General features: G+C 46.7%; 1 protein-coding gene across 4 annotated transcripts in view; it reads right to left on the reverse strand.

Moving 5' to 3' along the window:
- Positions 1–19193, reverse strand: part of PNPLA7 (patatin like domain 7, lysophospholipase) — a 76193-nt gene that overhangs the window by 6738 nt on the left and 50262 nt on the right. For 3 of the 4 annotated variants that reach the window (XM_085521537.1, XM_085521536.1, XM_015878611.3), the window contains exons 27-33: positions 14915–15071; positions 10064–10180; positions 7633–7702; positions 5674–5790; positions 4101–4249; positions 3645–3797; positions 888–998 (exon numbers count right to left, since the gene is read on the reverse strand). In XM_085521537.1, the coding sequence (XP_085377663.1) occupies positions 888–998; positions 3645–3797; positions 4101–4249; positions 5674–5790; positions 7633–7702; positions 10064–10180; positions 14915–15071 (874 nt within the window). Of the gene's footprint in view, positions 1–887; positions 999–3644; positions 3798–4100; positions 4250–5673; positions 5791–7632; positions 7703–10063; positions 10181–14510; positions 14529–14914; positions 15072–19193 lie in introns of those variants that run through there. The other variant, XM_085521538.1, reaches the window with a different exon arrangement.

Here is a 19193-nt window from a genome sequence, read left to right on the forward strand (position 1 = left end):
TTAAAGAAGTCATCTTGGAAAGGTACATTTGTTAATGGCAGTGAAGATGTTCAAGCTTGTTAGCAGCTGGCGATAAAAGTCAGAGGATGAAACCTGATGGACATCCATGGTTTTCTTTCCCTTGACTTCTCCTTTTGCCTGTTCATACACACTTACCCTTCCTCTCCCCTTGCTTACACCACTTCTCTCCCAGCTGAAGTGCTCAGCCACTGAACTCTGGAAGAGCTGCAAACTCTTAATGTCATTTTTCACCTCTACTGACTCTCCCTGCTGAAGCTTAGTACAGCTACAACGCATTCTGGCAATAACTTAAGATACTACTGCTAATTTCCCTATCTCTAAAAGACAGTAAAGAAGAATTACTGGATAAAACATGAAGTCTTTGTAGAACTTGGGTTTTAAATAAGAGGAAGTGAGGATAACATGCCAATATATTATAATATAGCTACCAAGTCCTCAAAAAACTGGTAACAGTTGCTTGAAAACTGGAAATTCAGGCAGCCCACAGACCACCCTTCTGCCCCAGCCCCTGCTGGGTTGCAGTCACCCCCTTCCACTGCAACACCCAGGGCAGGAAGCAGCTCCTCCAGCAGCATTTGGTGCTGACCCACACCAGAAGGGAGAAGGGGAGCTGGACATACCCACACCCACCAGCTGTGTGTGGCAGAAGGTGCAGTGATGGGCTGAGCATCCCACCTTCCTTCCAGTATTTTTGTGTTGGGAATACTTCTGGGTTACAAAGAAAGCATCAATAATCTGCCAGAACAAACCAGAGAGCCGCCCGACAGGGGGCTACTTGAGGCAATCGTTCTCCCTCCTCCCCCTGGCTGGTTCCTGTTGGCACCAAGCAGCTCCTGCAGAGAAGTGCAATTAAACTGAACACTCACATCAGAAGTTTTGGTTTTGTAAGTCTCATGTTTGTCTCGCAGCATCTTGTCAAGGACGCCACTCCGGGACCAGACACCAAACACAGTTTTGCCATGCTGATATCCCACCTCCTGGAAAAATAAAGAGTCAAGAGGTTAAAAAAAGGTGGAAAAATAGTTGTTGGCAACAAAAAACCCCACAAATGTGGTGTTGCCCCCACATAACTGCTGGAAATCCACAGGTCTACCCTAAAGGCTGGATCCAGTTTTTGGTGCTTTCCAGCCTTTAGCTACGAAGGCTACTCAGCCCAACAACAACCAGCGGGATCAATTAAGCAACCCAAGTGCTATTTTAATTCTAAAAGCCACTGGACTCTTGATTCCCCCACACAGTACATAATGAAATGCCACCTGGCAGCAATTTTTTATAGCAGCAGCATTAAGCATCTCAGTCCATACATACATACACCCTGCAAGCACAGCGCTCCTCCAGTGCTCTTTATTTTGTGCTTTTTCACCTCTTGGATCAAGTCTAACAAAGAAAAGACCCCGTAGTTCCTGGGGCACTCCTCAGTGAGCTACAGCAGACAGCACCAAGCACACAAGAGCTGGTTTGCTGGAGCAGATACAATGCCAGGTGCACAGCAAAGCCACACACTCCGTGTTCCACTTCTAAAGAAGTCTAAAGTAGTTGGCACTTGGGACAGTAGCAACGCATTGTCAATAGCAAGGAAACAATTGGAAAAGGAAGCCAATTACTCCAAGTTTCACTCTTCTTTCTTTTCTAATCAGACAATAGAAACCGTGTTTAAGAACGAACTTGAAAGCAACAGGTGTTGGGAGCCCTGGATTCTATTTCCAGCTCTGGCAGCAGCAGCATGTCCTGCACCCTGCAGTGCTGGAAGCAGCCTCGGCCCAGCTGCTATTGTTTCCCATCTGTTTTTTGGACAGGATTCAAAGCAGGGCAAGAACTTGGGGTGGAATTCACCTCTGATCGATCATGGCTACTCAGCCAAGGCTGGATGTGAGTGCTCAGCAGGAGGGGCCTGACAGATCTACAGCAGCCCAAGCGTCAGAAAGATCCTGAGCTTTGGGAAATGACGTTCAGCCTGACTGCTACAGGCAGATACAGAACAGGGATTTTGCTCCTGAAGAAGAAGGGATTTTAGTTCTTTGGAACAAGCTGAATTGCAGCCACGTGTTGCTCGTTCCTATTTTCTGTAAAACCCAGGTAACACAGCTGAAATTAAAATCGACAAAACCACCAACCCCCTGCTTCAGAGCCTGCAGTCAGAAGGGAATGATGCTCTGTAAGGTCAGCACAGCTTTTTAATCTCCCCTAATGACAAAGCTTTCCTTGCAGTGTTCAAAGCAAAACCCAGGAGGGTGCTGTCCCCCCCACACCTACAGCATTGCGTGCCAAGAACTCGCTCACAGAAACTGACACCTCTGACAAACTGCACTTCCCTCAATCTTTTATTCCACTGAGAAAGAATTGCCTGGTGTCTTCAACTCTCTGTAACACCGTCAAATTAGACAGAGAGCGAACAAGGATCTGGCAGCTTACTGTTACTGCGGTGATCCATCAGACCTGCCTGTCTGTCAGTGTTTTTGAGGGGCCAGGAGCATCCATTGAGAGCAGAGCACTATGGAACTGGGGCAGACTTAGGCCCCCGCTGCAGACCAAGCTCTTATCCCAGAGCTGAGACACCAAACATCCTCAGGAAAATGGGTGATGCTGGAGAATCAGCCCGTGGCTTTGAATAGCTGCTCTTCTGTCCTCAGGAGTCTCTTAAATGCAAATCTGCAGGGCTTAATTGTATTACTGATTTTACTTAGTGTTTACAAGACAGTATTAGGGAACAATGCTGGCAAAGCAACCTGCAGCTTAATGCGTATTGTGGCTTCTCAGCACATCCATGAAATAGAGCTACTTAAACAAAAATGGGTGTCTTGTCTTTTTTGCTTTCCCAGACTAGAAGAAGAGCAAAGCTTTGCAGAAACACCTCAACATGGCAAACACTTGCACAGCTGAAGCAAAGAAGGGAAAAAGACAGTAAAATAACTTCCTTGTCAAGAGATAATGAGCTGAAATTGCTACCATTCCCTCAAATCAGGCAGAAATGTTTTGGTTCGCTATGCTGGATGCTGTCACCAAGACGCTTCAATTGCACATCTGGAGTCAGGGCTGATCTCCAGTTTGTAAACAAACAGAACTAAACCCTGAAGACGTGTAACCTGGTGCCACCCCTTCGCTGTGTCCTTCCACTGACATTGGTGCCATTCTCCTGATCTGCTATCAGGTGTAGAGGAAAGATGGATGGCATTTTATTAATAGAAGCGTTGACATGTGAGCCAAGCCGGATATCTTAGTGTGTTGCCCTCCATTTCAATGATTCACAGCTTCCCCACAGACTTCTTCAAATCTCTCACGTGACAACGAGCTCCTTAATCAAGGAAGAGAAATTGACACCATCTGACAAACCACAACTGCCCAACGCAGCTCAGACACCAAGGAGGTCTAACCAAGCAGCTGAGAAAGAGCCGTCACAGGACAGCGAGGGAACCAATCCACTTACAGGTTATTATATATAATCACAATCACTAACTCAATTTCTGCTGGCAATCCAATCCCAATCACGGTATCATTCCACAGCATTATTTACTGTCAATTATTCACTCGGTGCCAACTGAATTCCTTCACTCTCACACTTCTCAGGTACTAATTGGCCTGCAGAGTGTCAGGATGGGGAGCTGCCTCCACCGAGGAGCACTTACACAGATCTCATCGAACTTGCCAAAATCCAGCGTGCCGTAGCGGTCGATGGGGGGCCGGATGTACTCGCAGTAGTCGCTGTTCTTCACCATCTCCAGCTGCCGCACGCAGCACACGTATGCGAGCCGTGTCTGGATCTCCGCCATGTTCGGCACCTGCCAACCAGGACAGACTATTTCAGACTCTATCAATACCAACCACCTACAAGGAAAGGTTTCTGTGCCAAATCCACCGCCTCCGCAGCCCAAACCCCCTCCCCAGGCAGGGCTCTACCCTCCTCTTCTGTGATGGTCCATTTCCCTCAGTGTCACAGCACTGCCTGCCTTGCTTCATCCACAATTGCGTGCTCAAATCCAATAAACAATTTGATCTGTCACAGGCTGGATCCTGAATAACCAAGAGAAAGCTTCCTGCTGTGCACATAAAACTAGGTGATATGGCAATGCAATCTGTGGTACCTTCACTTTCTCAGCCAGTGGATTCCACCTCTTCCAGAGCAGCCACCAGCCAGACAAGCAGTCGCCGTAGTTGGTGAGGTTGGTCTCATCTCGGCTCCCCACATCGATTGCTATCACCACCTTAGCACCCAAGGACCTCGCCACATCAGCTAGTGGGGGAAAATAAAGGTCACATCAGTACACCTCTAACAACAATGTCAACCCCGGTGCTGCACAGACACAGCATATGTAGATCCCATGAGAACAAAGACCTGGGGGACCTGGAGAGAGAACAAGTAGTGATGGCCATAAAGAGGAGTCAGCAGTGCACAGGAGCAACCCTGCAGAGAGAAGACAGAGAAGAAAAGGAGCAGAAAAGGAAGCAGACAGCAAGGAGAGGCTGGGAGGATTTCAGTCTGCAAAAAGCTTTGGATTCAAGAGGAAGATTCATATTTGAAGTGGGAGAGAAATGAGGCAACACCTCCCACTTCAAGGTCGGTAGAAAGAGAACGAGCTGCAGCCTTTGGATATGGGTGAGAACTTAGGAAAGTGCCAAAGGAGGGCAGAGAAGGACACACACCTTACAGAATGCATTTATGTCTCCTCCACACCCCCAGAGTCCAAGATAGTTGCAATTTCTAGAATAGTTATGCGTAGGAAAACCACAGCTTTGAAGAGCCAATTTATATGCTTAATTTAGATACATATTTAAATCAGAGCTGCTCTGTAACTTGGATTTATATTACTGGGCTGGTTCAGCCTACTGTACCTTTTCCACTTTGTGTCACTTGCATATACACGTTGTGCACTCTCCAATAAGTACAGGTGGAAACAGCACCTCAATTTGCAATTCATGCTTTTGCTTACACAGTCACACACAGCAAAGCCAAGGGGAACCTGTGGGGCTCTACTCTGTGTTATTTCTATGTCTGTCTGAGGACAAAGCTGACACCTGGCACAGGAGCCCCAGGCTGGCACGAGGCTGCCCCTCTCTGCAGCTCATACATCCCACCAGCTCCTCCAAGACACTCATTGGCACCTGACTTAACAAAACCACTAAAATACTGTTTCAATTCTGCAGCTACATCACAGCTAAAACTCACAGCTGGACAATAAAGTAAAAATAACGTTACTTGGCTGCTTTCAATCCCAACTACCATTTAGTTCCAACTGCCCTCCAGCGAGTGCTCTGATGCTGTACGTTCTACTAACGCAGTCACCAGGCTGAGTAATGAACAATTAAAGCTCCTGCTTTCTCAGAACCATTTGCTATTGAAGCAATGCTTTCTGAAAAGAACCAAGGACTACATGCCTGCAGTGCATTCCTGCTCTCTCCTTGAGGCAAATATTATAACAAATTCAAAATGAGCTTGGAACTACGTTTTTGGAACGTGAGTATCAGGAAATAGTCCATAATAAGGAACAGCCTTAATAAAGCCACAGTAACACAAACACCAAGGAAACAGAACAGTGACTGCTAGGAACCAGCATGAGATTAAAGGTGGCTGCAATGTTGATCCCCACTCCTTTTTTCTTGCTGCAGACTGTGATGTGTTCTCAGCAGCTTCTACCCCCCCCAGATGCAGACACCTACCAGGAAGGTTGTTGACGTAGCCTCCATCCATCAGGAGGTGCCCATCCTTCGGGTCGCAGAGCGGGGGCATGTACCCAGAGAGAGACATGCTGGCACGGATGTACCTCCACAAAGAGCCTGCAGGAGAGAAACGGAGCAGCAGCAGCATTAATGTGCTGCCAGAGCTGGGGCAGGCGTTCACACACACTAAAAGGATCAGGAGGTGGAGGTGCTCCTGAGAATACTGTTAGGGAGTGATTAAAGCAGTTCATTATCTTCTATACCATAATACTGGCTAGGAAAAAAAATAAATCCAAAAGGCCATTCAGCCCCACAGTCAGGTAAAAGCCTTAGGAAACAGGGTTTTAAGGACACGTCTTGTATTCGTGGCCTGTAAGGAGATGTCAGCATATGCCTGACTGCGGGGATCATCTTTAGTGCTTTGTTGAGCTTACACTGATAAGGAAAGGAAAAGGCTTCTCCTGGGGAGAAAGGAATAGGAAGAATAAGTAGATTGAAGTGCAGCTAAAGCCATTAAGTTCCACAGAGATACACAGAGAACAGGCCTTCAGCAGGAGCTGAGCATGAAAAATACAGATTGCAGAAGCCCAGGAATTCTGCTTCCCCTGCTCTGCAGGGAGCAAACATCTCCACTTCACCACCTCGTATTGGCACCAGGTTCAGATCTTAGCTTTGCTGAGCACATTTCTGTTAACAGCGCTGCAAAGAAGAAAGTTGTCATCTTTTAAGCTGTTATAAACAAAGCTTAATCAAGTAGAAATCGATTGGCTCTGTTTCCTGTCAGACATCCCGCTTTAAGGCTCTTATTTACCGATTTCTCTTTGTAACATTTGCATCAGCTGAATTTGGATACTGCACTCCCAAAGATGCTCGAGTCGTGTCTGAGAACTGAATCTTTAAAACACCAAAAATAAACAGGAGCTGCAGTGTTGGCTCATTTCTCAGTAATTAACCACCCTGTGCTTCAAACAAACAACTCTTCCCAGCAAACCAGAAACTGACTTTTTTCTTCTTTCTTTTTAACATACAATGGTTCTTGCTCTAATTACAACCTAAGCACTCCTACTGCTTGGCACAGGTCAATATTGGCAGCTTTGTGTTTTATTAGCAGCAGCTTTAGGCTGTGGAACTGGAAAACAACCTCTACAAAAGGTAAATTCCCTCCTGTGTGCCTCAGTCCCCCTGGGTCAGTCCCCATTGACCCCCCTTGGCTGCCAAGGCCCTGTGGTCAGTGTGGTCTTATGGCTCTGTAGCCCACACCTGGGCTGCAGGAAGGGACAGCCAGCACAAAAGACAGAACACCAGAGATGTGGCAGCAGTGGCCTCTCCTCTACCCACAGAAATATCTGGGGCACCTGGAAGGCTTGGAGCATCTTCACTGATGCCTAATTCACTGCACCATTACCCTAAATAGCCAGACAAAAGCTAAAGCAAATATCCCACAGGGCTGCCACCACAACCCGACAACAGGGCAGACAGCTCAGATCCTTCTCCACGGTTTAGTCACTGCAAACTGAATTAATTCTCCACCAGAGAAATAAATAGGACTGGACACAAATGACAGCCTAACCCAGCTTCTGCTCCAGGTGCCTGAGCCTCTTCATTAGGAATACATCTTCTTTTATGGAGAATTTGAATCTTAAGTTGCTTTGGTTGCATTCATTCTGATTTATTGTTAATACACCCGCACTTTGCAGAATGTTTTAAGGACACAGAATGGTGCCAGTGGACCCATTTGCTCTCTAAACAGCGAGTTCAGCATCTCAGTTAATTTCTTCCCCACAGCTCTGTTCCTTGTTATGTGTACGACCAGTTTGGTGCTCAGCGAGTAACAGAGGAGGGAGAAACAAAAGGCAAATGAAAAATGCAAAGGGGCAGAGAGCTGCAGGGCAAGGTGTGATGCTGAAGTGCCACGTCACTCCCACACACCGCAACAGGAGCAGCTGCCTGCACACTTACCATCAGTGTGGACCCTCATTGCTGAGGCAGTGATGTCAGTTGTGATCGTGAAGTAAGGAATCCACAGATCCTGCACCACAGGAGAGCACATTGTCACTAAATCTGTAACCTCGCATGTAAAACCAGAGCCTAACACAGAAACTAAAGCAACAGCACTTGTATTCTGACAGAGCTGCAGACACAAATGCCTGGTGAAGCCCCATCAGTGCTGTTCTTGAGTTCATCAGTTTGTTTCTTACACAAAGCTTTGCAGTGTTACCTATAGGAACATCCTGCAAGGCTGATCTTCAATACAACCCCAGAAGTTTCTTGAGATAGTGCAGGGTAAAACAGCAGCAAAGCATGGTACGTAACCTACCTAATAAACAGGATAACACATGAGAAGAATGGCCTAGCCAAGTCCTTCACATGTTTATTCAACACGGGCAAGGCAAAAATCAATGAGCTTCATTCCTTGGGGGCTGGGGAGGAAGCTCTCATTGGTTTTTATGCTTGTACTCATATCTCATTGCTGGGAAACCAGGATGATGGGACAGCTTCCTGCTTTCAGACCACAGCATTGAGCCTCCTCTGGCACAGCTTTGATGGAACCAAAGCCAAGCAAGGGTTTGGACTGCAGCTATCAGCACAAGCTGAGAAGTGCTCCCTCTTTGCTATTTGTGGTGCAAGTTTTGGTGCTGAGAACACAGCTGGGATGGAACCAGGCACCAAACAGAACCTACGTTGTTAGGGCTGCAACCAGCTCTCGCTAACATTCATCTCTGGTTGGAAGTCACCAAAAACACTCCATCAAAGTACAGAAATTTGGAGTCTGGCACACCTTAAAATCATGCTTAAAAACACATTTCTTCAATGCTTAATGCTTTTTAATTTAGCTTTTATCATTTTATAAGTTACCCTTTACACTTAGCTTTCAGCTACTGCCTTTCTGCTGACATGCCTGGCTAACCAGTACTGACAGTACGAACTGCAGTTAGAGGTGAATGCCTCCTTCCTTGCAGAGGCACACAACATTTCCTCTTATCTATCAGCTGGAGGATATCCACAGTTGCAGCCTGAAGAGTTTGCCCTGCGGCACTGCACTCACAGTGATGCTCTGTACGCCTCAGAGCTGGATTTCTCTTGGAAATTGGACAAATTTCCCTTCCTGCAACCACAAGGTTAGGACAGATCGGGGAATTACAGCTGTAATACATAAAAATCAGAAGGTAAGGAAGAAATTACTGCACCTCAAAGGCAAGTACAATAAATTGACTGCAATGATGGTAGTAAACCAGGAGGAGCAGGAGCCAGTCAAGATCAGAAGACATTGCTCTGTTTGCCATTCACTTCACAGAGCACTCCTCACCCCATGGCTCACACTGCAGCACACCATGCCACAGTTCACACCAGGTTAACTGGGAGAAGCCAGAGCTCAGCACCACCATGAAGGTCTCAATGCTTTACAGCTCCTCCACTACATCAAACTGAGCAGTAAGAGCTGCTGTAGTCACCCGACACTCTGGTTTTCCTATCAGGCACTGCTGAAACCAAATATAAAAGCTGGAATGCTCCAGGAAGGGACAAGCACAACTGAAGGACCAACAGGATGGCTGCTGCCATCCAAAGAACAAAACAAAAAGAATTCCAGTCTCAGCTCTTATCACTAAAAGCTGCTCAGTGCCAGCACCAGCCACTCGGCACAGCACAACACTATTTTAAGCCACATGTGATGATTAATCACTTACTTTCATCCTTGCATTTAAGTAGGGAATGGTTCAGATTATGCAGCAAATTGTCAGCGTATTTTAAATATATTTATGAATCTTTTATCACAAGGATTCCAAACACAGGAATAACGTGATTAAGGCTGTAATGAGGTAAGACTGCAAGGTACCCAAACCTCCTGTGAGCCCAGTGATGAAGACAAGCACTGATAATTGACTTCACAAGCTGCAGCTGGTTGGGGGGGAGAGGAGGGACGACTGCACAGGAATGTCAGCTCAGAGAGAGCACACCCAGGGGTCACAGCACCACGTGCAGAACAGGGAAAGCCTGGATGGTATCTCAGCTTTCACTAGGCTGTCCATAAGCACACAGCCCTCAGAAGCCAAAGGACCATGAAGCCATTGCTGTCCTGTTAACAACATAAGGGTCTCTTAGAGTCAGCTTCCCTAATATGATGATAAAACCATTTCAGCAATATGACTCCAGGGACAACTAAACATTTGCTCTCAGCCAAATGCACTCCTCTGTCAAACAGGAGTAGTGAAACTATTCCTCTTGTGCTTTCCTAGGCCCACCATAATGGTGTGATCCATCCCTGCTTGTAATGCTTTCCAGCATCCCACGACCCTGTACCTAACAGTAGAATGGAAGAAAGGCATTTCTTACAGCAGAATGCAGTGCAGCCACATACACGTGCATGGAGTGGGTACAGCAAGCAACCTACCTCAATCTGTTTATCCTTGAAGATGCTGCTGATGCTGTTGTTAAAAGCTGCTCCAGAAAACATTGAGGTTATTGGATACGTCAAGTCTAGAACAGTCTTAAGCACTGAATTCATAACCTAAAAAGAAAAAACATTTCAAGTAATTCATGTTAATGCTATTCACATGCAAGTTTAGAGAGGTTATATTCCAGACTTTACAGCAGACATGTGGGAAGCAATGCTACTGCTGTGCAAAAGTCATCAAGGGGACAGAAAAACAACTACAAATCCACGGCCAGTAAATCCATGCAGGGCGTCATAAATGCACACCAAGAAACACCGAGCTCTGCACTGCTTTGCAGTAAGGCTGTAATTCAGCTCTCGTGGCTCCTTCTTCCTTTCCTCCCCTTCTTCTCCATTCTGGATGTGGCACAACCTTGCACTAACCTACAAATAAAATGATGAGAAGGACCTACATATAACTGATAACACAACCAGCATTATGGCCATATCAGTCCTGTAAGCACGCTATGGGCCTCAGCGTCTGATAAACCCCAATGAAGTGCTGAATATACAACATCATATTCAGTTAACTCACAACTGAAGACAAAAACAAACCACAAGGAACCCATCAGGCTGGATTCGGCCCTGGGCAGCCTGGTCTGATGGTTGGCAACCCTGCACACAGCAGGGGGTTGAAACTGGATGATCGTTGTGGCCCATTTTAGCCCAGGCCATTCTATGATTCTATGAATTTACTCTTTTATAACCAAGTAAGGCTTTGGTAGAAAAAAAATAAACATTTATATTAGATGAAATATTTAATCCCTCCACGTTGCTCTGCAGTTTAACAAACAGATTGGCAGACAATAGGGCAGCACACAGCTGGAGCCCCACAGCATGAAGGAGCCTCTAAAAACCTGCATCTATTTAAGGCTCTGCAATCAACATCTGGCATTTGCTTTACTCTAGCAGTGATGTGAAGGATTAGCCTACATTGTCGTGCCCAGCTGCTTTTAAGCATATATTATCTATCTACCCATAGAAAACACAGCCATGTGCAATAAAGGGATAAAAAAAGAGTCTGGAAAAGCAAGTACACAAAGAGAAAATGTGGGAGAAGCTGAGAGCCTCAGCACAGGGCCAAGGAGCAATGTGTGACCATTGCTCATATGGCGGGTGGGGGGAACAGTGTGCCACCAAACTGCACGTCCCACCTACATCCCATACAACCTCTGATCTGAATTTCCCAGATGATGATGTTTCATTTGGGGTTAATTTCAGCTCCGCAGGTAATACAATCCAAATGGTTAAAATGAGCTGTCAGGACTATAGATACGTGGAAAACAGATTTTTCCTGTACCTCAACAAATCTAAGATTTAACAACACCACCACCCTTATATTTCTGCCTTTTGTCAGTAGTCTGGAACATAGAATTCCACCTGAAAGGCAACACAGAGGGAATGATGGTCAGCTGAGAAAGGGAAAAGCAATCTGTCCTGATTAAGATTTTGCAAGCAGACAAACCCAGCAAGTAAAACCTTCAGCACCAGTCGATAACATTTAAGATACTATTAAAAAGCAATGAACCCCCGCAGGGCCCAGGCACAGCCAGCGCACGCTCTCTAACTTCTCAGCCCCATTTAAAAGACAAAATGTACTCATTTATTTACACAAAATATGTAACTAAGTTCGGTTTTCTTCAGGGTTCTCTGTGCACGTGAGTGGTACATTTTGCCTGTAGCACATTTTGTTGTGATGAATCAGGGCTAAGCCTCAGTAACCAACACCCCACCTTTTTCTGATCCACCCTGGCCAGGAGGTATCTTTCCCATAATATTCCACCTGTTCTCCATGCCAATTGAGCTTGGCAGTGTTTGCCTGCTCATCCCACACTCTGAGTTTGTTTGCACGGACCCATCCTCGTAGCTGTTGTTGTGCACAGGAAGATCTGGCACACAAAGTAAATCAGGAGCATGCAGAGGAATTCACAAAGAAAAATAAAAGCCACAAAATGTTCGGGTTGGAGGAGCCCTCGCAGCCCCCAGCCCCACTCTGGTGCCTCTGAATGGTCTCCCTTCCACCACATCACCTACACACTGCAAGGATGCACTCAATCCCACTGTCTGTGCCACTGCAGAGCCCCAGTCCCAAGGTGGACCCCTGGGGGACACTGCTGCACCCCCTCCTCATGCTTTACCCCAACTCCCAGCAGCAGTCCCACACCAAATCCCCTCCACGTGGGCACTGCATCCATCCCCTCCCAGCCACGTATATTGCCCTTAACCTGACCTGCATCCCCCCTTCCTGTGCCAGCCACAGAGCAGCATGGCAAAAGGTACAAACAAAAAACAACAAAAGGGATTAAATTTGGCCAGATCAGCTTATTGTACAGCTGCAACCTCAGGAAGCCCAGCTTACATCAATGTGAGCTGCCGTGCAAGCACAGACTCAGCCCACAGACAGAAAAATGGCTGCAGGATCCTACCCAGCAATTCCTAACACTGTTCTCATTGCTGGAAGCTTTTAACTGCTGATCCCTATAATCCTGCTCCTTTCCACAACAGAAGATTCCATTCTTTGTGCAATGTGTCCTTTGGAAAACCCTCCTGGGCAAAAATATCCTCAACACTCTGTTAAGATGAAAGCTTTGTTTGCAGGTTTGTTTAGTTTTAGTCCTGCTGTTTAAACATGGGGATGGAAGGAAAACAGAGGCAGGAACCGACCTGACTGCTGCTCCTCAGACCTCTCTGAGGCACCTAAAATAACGCCATTTCTTCGCTGTTTCATCAGGAGCAGAAAACACATAAAACATTCCCTTCTCCCAGCCCCAAAGTGCAGCACTACAGATCTGCCCATTGCTAAAAATATCAAGAGGAGAAATGACTGCAGGACAAATACCAGCATTTGTTTTGATGGTGTAAAAAAAAGCAAAAAAGCCAATGAGAGTTATCTAATCCATCACAACAGAGACATCTCAACCCCCCCGGGCTGCGGCCGCTCTGCTGCGAGGTTAGACACAGAGGAGCTCAGCAATAACCACTTGCCAGCAAAAGCTCAGGGGTTCCCAGCACAGAAGCAGCACTGGTGCAGCACGCAGTGCTGGGGTCCCTCCTCAAAGCCCCCCTGCACAGCAGCACTGCTGCCTGGGATGCTGCTATGAAGGAACAGAGCTGGGACTGCAGTGCTGGGAGCAGAGCACAGATCTGCTCAGCTATCACTCAGAAAAGCAGCCCCTTCTATGCCCGCTCATTTCTGGATCGCTGGGCCAAAGCCTGTCCTTCCCTTTGGGAACCTTTCAGCTTTGCAATTTGTGTTCAAAAGTCCATCGATAGCTGAAATTTCTTCATTTCACCTTTAACCATTTCTGGTAAAAGCAAATGTGATGGTGGGTGAGTGCAGGAGCTGCAATCGTGGAAGTGCCACAGGAGCCCATTGCTGAGGTGCCCACACAGCAGCACTGCCAGCTCTGCCTCCCCATGCACAGAACAGACCTGGCATGTCAGGCAAGGAGATAATCCCTCAGACAAATGCATGGAGGAAAATTCCACCGCTCCAACCTGCCCATTAAACATAAGAGCAGCTGAGAGAAGGCAGCGAGCCACAGACTGCAGGAGGCAGGCAGAGTCATTGCAGGGCGGTCTCACCACCGCTCTGATGCTCAGGAAATAAAGACCACAAGGTTAAATGCTCTGGAACGATTCAGTATCATTGGTTTTAACACCCTTAACCTCAAGCCTCCTCCACATCATGCAGTCTTCTGATTGCAGCAAACTGTTCTGTGTCACAGTTGATGTTTCAGGCGCTTCCCAGCACAGACAGTTCTGCAATCCAGCATGAGAGCTGTGCTCCCCCAGTGATAGAGGTGAACTGCCCAGCTCCCACAGCCACCCTCCCAATGGCACTGCAAAAAATGCACAGGTCCCAGTGTGCGTTTCAGTGCCACAGAGCAGCGAGCTTACAAGGTCTGTAGTTGTCTTAGAGCTACACAGCAATTCTGCTTCACCCTAAGAAGGCACCTTGAAGAGGCAAACAGTACTGATGCACAAGAAATGCCTCCTTTTTCACCCTAAAACTCAAGACTCAAGCAGACCCAGAGCTCAGTGTGATTGAAGAACTGCCTTTCAATAACAAAACTAAAACTAAAATGTGATTTTCATATAATTAATGCAAAATCTGAACAGTATGATAAGTAGCAAACTTCAGAAACAATGCCAGATGTTCACCATCCATCCATCTCAACCAGTGTAACCTGCTGCTGGTTCCCTCCCAGCATCCCACAATAAATTCACTCACAGATGTCACTGTTTCAAGCAACCTCCCAAACCTTCCTTTAACAATGAATGTATGGCTTTGTCTGTAGTAAGTATTAACGACAAACAGTTCTCCTGCAGAGCACCACCACTCCAGAACTCTGAGGCTACAACATGAGTCACACGCTTTGCATTTAGTGAAGAGAAGGATTACCTCCGTCAATCAGTTCCACTGAAAAATGACAGCATGTGAGAACGAAAGAGAGAAAATTATACAAAAGAAAAACACTTGTTGAAAGCTGAAAACAGATTCCAGCACAGCAAATAAGGACAAAACAGAAATCAGCGCATGCTAACACACTTGAACAACATCATTCTGCATTCCTATCATAGCTGGGAGGGTGCATGGAGCAAAACCAAGTATGTGGATGCTGCTCTCCTCATGGAGCTCTTGGGGCTGCAGCACAACAGGGAGCAACTTGGGACTCTGCTCCCTCCCCAGCTGATCTTTGGGCACACAGACACAGATGGCCACACCGCCTTGGGTGGCTGCTGCCTACCAATGGTTGTGTTTAAGCTCTCATCTGAGAAGGGATGCACAACACTTGGAGTTCTCACCATGGCCCACTGCCTGGCTTTGATCCTCATCTGATTGAAGCTGCGTTCTTCTGCGTATAGAGCGCTCATGAAAGAACCAATGGACGTTCCTCCAATCATATCCACGGGGATGCCGGCTTCGATCAGCGCCCTGATAACCCCGACCTGGGAGCAGCCCCTGTGCCAAGAAGAAAAAGAGACATTATCAGACAAACAGCCACTGAGAAACCACAAACACATGAATGCTGCCTTCTAAGGGAGCTTGAACATACACCAGCTGAACTGCCGCCCCACTGCTAAACAAGTGCCAAATACAGAAAAAGCAGAATGACAGCAGAAGGCTTCAAAAAGCCTCCTCGATTTCAGTGTGAAGGACAGCGACACAGCACACATATAAGGGGCAGATAAGGAGGCAGCATTTGAGGATGCCACCAATTCCTTTGGGATGGTAAATCTAAAATCCCTCTTGATGTCAGCAGAGGCAGAAGGATCTTAAAGCAGTGATGGAAGCTGGTGACAAAACAGATGAATTCTGATGGGATAAGAAGTAAAAAATAGCAAAGCATCTCTGAGCGGGGAGACACGGGGCTACCTGGTGAGGTCACCGCATGGAAAGGCTGGTATGAAGGGAGGGATTTACACACAGACACATAACACAAAGCGGGGAACCCGCTGTGCCCACATGCCAAAGGAGTCAAACCACAAATGGATTTAAGTATAGACTGCTTGAATCAGAGTGATCGGGCTGTCAGCAATGAAGCACAGTAAGTCATGGTGCTGTGTGCAGGTAATGCCAACACATCAGCTCGCTCAGCTCACCTGCACGGACTCTTTGCAGCCCCAGCCACACAGCTGTACAAACTTCCTTTCCCCACCTCCATCCCATTTTTCCGCTCCCCCGCAGTTCGCTCTATTTCCGTCCTTTTTCCCTTTGCTGTTTACATCCCGTAAATACTTGCTAACAGCTGCCAAGTCCGCTGTAGGTGTCATTTGGCCAAGCTATGCCGAACACATTCTTTCCATCTAAAATAAATCCCTATCAGCTGCTGAAAAGCTTTGAGGCAAGTTCTCAGTTGTAGCTGTGTAAATGACTTCAGTGTCAGATCTGCACTGGTGTAAACCAGGAGCTGAGTAACTCATCTTGTTTTCCTCCCTGAATTCTCCTGCTGATGTCCTATTGTTTCTTCTCATAGGTTGGAAGGTACCTCAGCTTCAACCTATGCTGTGGGCTGGTTGCCTGCAACCAGCTCAGGCTGCCCAAGATCCCACCCAACCTGGCCTCAAATGCCTCCAGGGATGGAGGATGCTCTGATACTGACACTATGCTGAGGAGCAGCCCTTATGCCACCAGACCTGCCTTCTGCAGAGCGCCTGCATTGCATGGATTCATTTCCACACATTCATTACTATAAAGCATTTCCTGTTCAGAGCGTGATGTTAAGCTGGCCAGGACTAGCTTCACCCTGGATTGCCTCCCTTGAACCTTTCCCAAAATAGGATCTCCTCATCTACACATTCATGCATCCAGAAAATGAGGAGTTTGATGCGATCACACTGGGTTTGGTTTTGTTTCACTGTATGATGCCCTTGAATGAATCACAAAAGATTATTGCTGCTTCTATTGGCAAACCATCACCTCCCTGCCTCATATGGTTATAGCAGAGAGCTTCCCTTCCACCAAACGCACCCCATGGCAGGAGCTGGCTGTGCTTGAAGGAGAGCAGGAGCTGTGGGCTGACAAATGCAAAGGCCATGGGGGATTAACCCAGAGTCCCCAACTTCCTGCCCTTGCAAATACCAGAAGGCTGAGGTTGGGCTCAGTATACAAAGGGATTACTCTGAAGAAAGGGAACGAAGGGAAGGATATCTCAAGCATTCGGCTCTTTTCCTGGCATGAAGCAGAGTCAGCCTCTTCCAGATCATTTCGACACTTCTATACCATGGAAATCTTGCTTCATAATCATTACTGGTCACTAACAGACTGTAAATGCTGCAAATGCCTCAGTTTCATTCTTTGGTTTAAAAGAAGGACAGAAGCATTTTTCAGGCCTCTTTCATATTTCAGTTCCATTTAGCAGCAGCACAATGGATTTCCCAGGGACTATTTGGTTCTTTGCAGCCAAACCAGGTGAGGGTGCCCTTAAACCTCAGCAGCCCTGGGGAACACGTGGACTTTGGCTCTGTAAGCAGAATCACACACAGGATTACCAGCAGCCTGGCTGCTCCTAAACCGCTGCAATAAAGAGTTAACTTCATCATAATAATTGTGTCAGATGTCAGGTTTCAAGCAAATTCCACTGAGCTCACTGCTGAATGCACACTCAGGGAGCACAACACCCTCCCAAAGCCCCCCAAATTTCAGAGTGATAACGGCTTGAACTTCTATAAGTGCTCCAGAGCATTTCATAGAGGTTGACCTGTGCTGACGCTGAAGCTGAGATGCAGCAGCCTCGTTTACAGCACACCACAAGCACTGCAGGCATTTGCCCAGGCCTAACCTGGGTCAGCAGCTGAGCAAAGCAGAGTGAATCCCCATTCCATGCTGCAGCGACTGCCCTCCATGGCTGCAGTAAAATCAAGGCACTGTGAGCACCAGAAGCTGTTGGTGCTTTTTGGTCTCATCCTAACCAAGGTCAGAATAAAGAACAAATGATTTTACCAGCAGCGATTTTGTTTCATAAGCTCCTTCAGAACAATTCTGTCCATCAGGATATATTCTTTTAATATTTCCAAGAGCAGGAATGCCATTTTTATACATTTCTCAAGCTGCCCACCCTCCATTTACTGTGAATTCTAAGTACTGTGAGATGGATGACAAATGCAGGGCACACCAGCACCCTGTTACAAAGCACTGCGTACAACCCCAAGCACCGCCATCAATAATCTCCTTACAGAAGGCAGCGCAGTCCCAAAGCACACTGTGTGATCCAGGGGGAATTACTCCAAAGCCGAGCAGGGTCTGTTGATGACAAATAAGGACATGTCCCTGTATGGGAGCAGCACTTGGCAAACTATTGCTTTCTTTCTTTTTTTTTTTTCTTAATAGCTCCTTTGAGAGAGGATTTGAAATTAAATCCTGGGAGAGGAAAAGAAGGGCAGATAGAAGGCAGAAAAGCAGGAATGATAGCGGGATGAAAGGATGCAAAGAACAGCATAAGCTCAGGGCTTGGGTATGTCTGAACAGGAAACACGCTTAGAGACTAACAAAGAAAAGAGAAAGGATGAAGGGATCTAGATAGGAATGGAAGCTTGGAGGAGACATTAATCAAGTTAAGATGAACTTCTACTCTGTAGCATAAGGAATGTGGTAATACCAGCACATTTGGGTTCCCTCAATCCCTGTGTGCCTCATTTCCAGGGGTGCTCCCACTAGTCTCCATTTATGCGAAGTTTTGAACCCCACAAAGGCTCTGAAAAGTATTTCCTGCATTCTGATGTATATGAAGAAAGCTGGGAGTCAAGGAAATGCCTGGGGGGGGATTTTCCTTCGTCCCCCTGTAACCGCTATATTGAATATGCCTAGGAGCCCACAGAAAGCACCCCTCTGTGCTCTCTGTAACTGTGTTTTCAGCACACATCTCTGGAGACAGCTTCTGAATTCAGGCAGTAAATCACAGGATCATAGAATTGCTCAGGTTGGAAAAGAACTACCATAAATCTAACAACCCTCTGCTAAATCATATCTCTGAGCACCACATCCAAACGGCTCTTAAACACATCCAGGGACAGTGACTCGACCACTCCCCTAGGCAGCCTATTCCAGTGTTTAACTACCCTTTCTGTAAAGAAGTGTTTCCTAATGTCCAACTTAAACTTATCTTGGTGCAACCTGAGGCCATTTCCTCTCGTTCTGTCACCAGTGAGAGGAGACTTGCCCCACTCTCACTGCAAGCAACTTTCAGATAATGGAAGAGAGCAATAGTCTCCCCTCAGCCTCCCAGCACGAGCATGCAGCTCATCACTTCAGGCACAGCACCCAGAAAAGACAGGAAAGCACTTGCAGCATCTCTGATGCACTTCATGTGTCTGCACTGCACACCAAAGTACCCAAACAAATGCATCTAATGCTTTGTATCTTCTTAATGTGTCTACGCAGAGTTGGCGCACTGGAGCAAATTAACTCCTACAAGAATGACATTATCATCAACAACAAGGCTTGTCATATCAGCGCAGTGTCAGTCAGCCTCCTGCAACATCACGACCAATTGTTTTTCTCCATGGCCCCAGGGACTCACTGATACTTCTCTATTAAGTATTTACTGCCCATAAATTTCAGTTTTCCAACAGCTCTGCTAAGACA

Source organism: Coturnix japonica, chromosome 21, assembly GCF_054131305.1.
Source record: "Coturnix japonica strain WE chromosome 21, WE-NBRP24, whole genome shotgun sequence".
Classification (NCBI taxonomy): domain Eukaryota; kingdom Metazoa; phylum Chordata; class Aves; order Galliformes; family Phasianidae; genus Coturnix; species Coturnix japonica.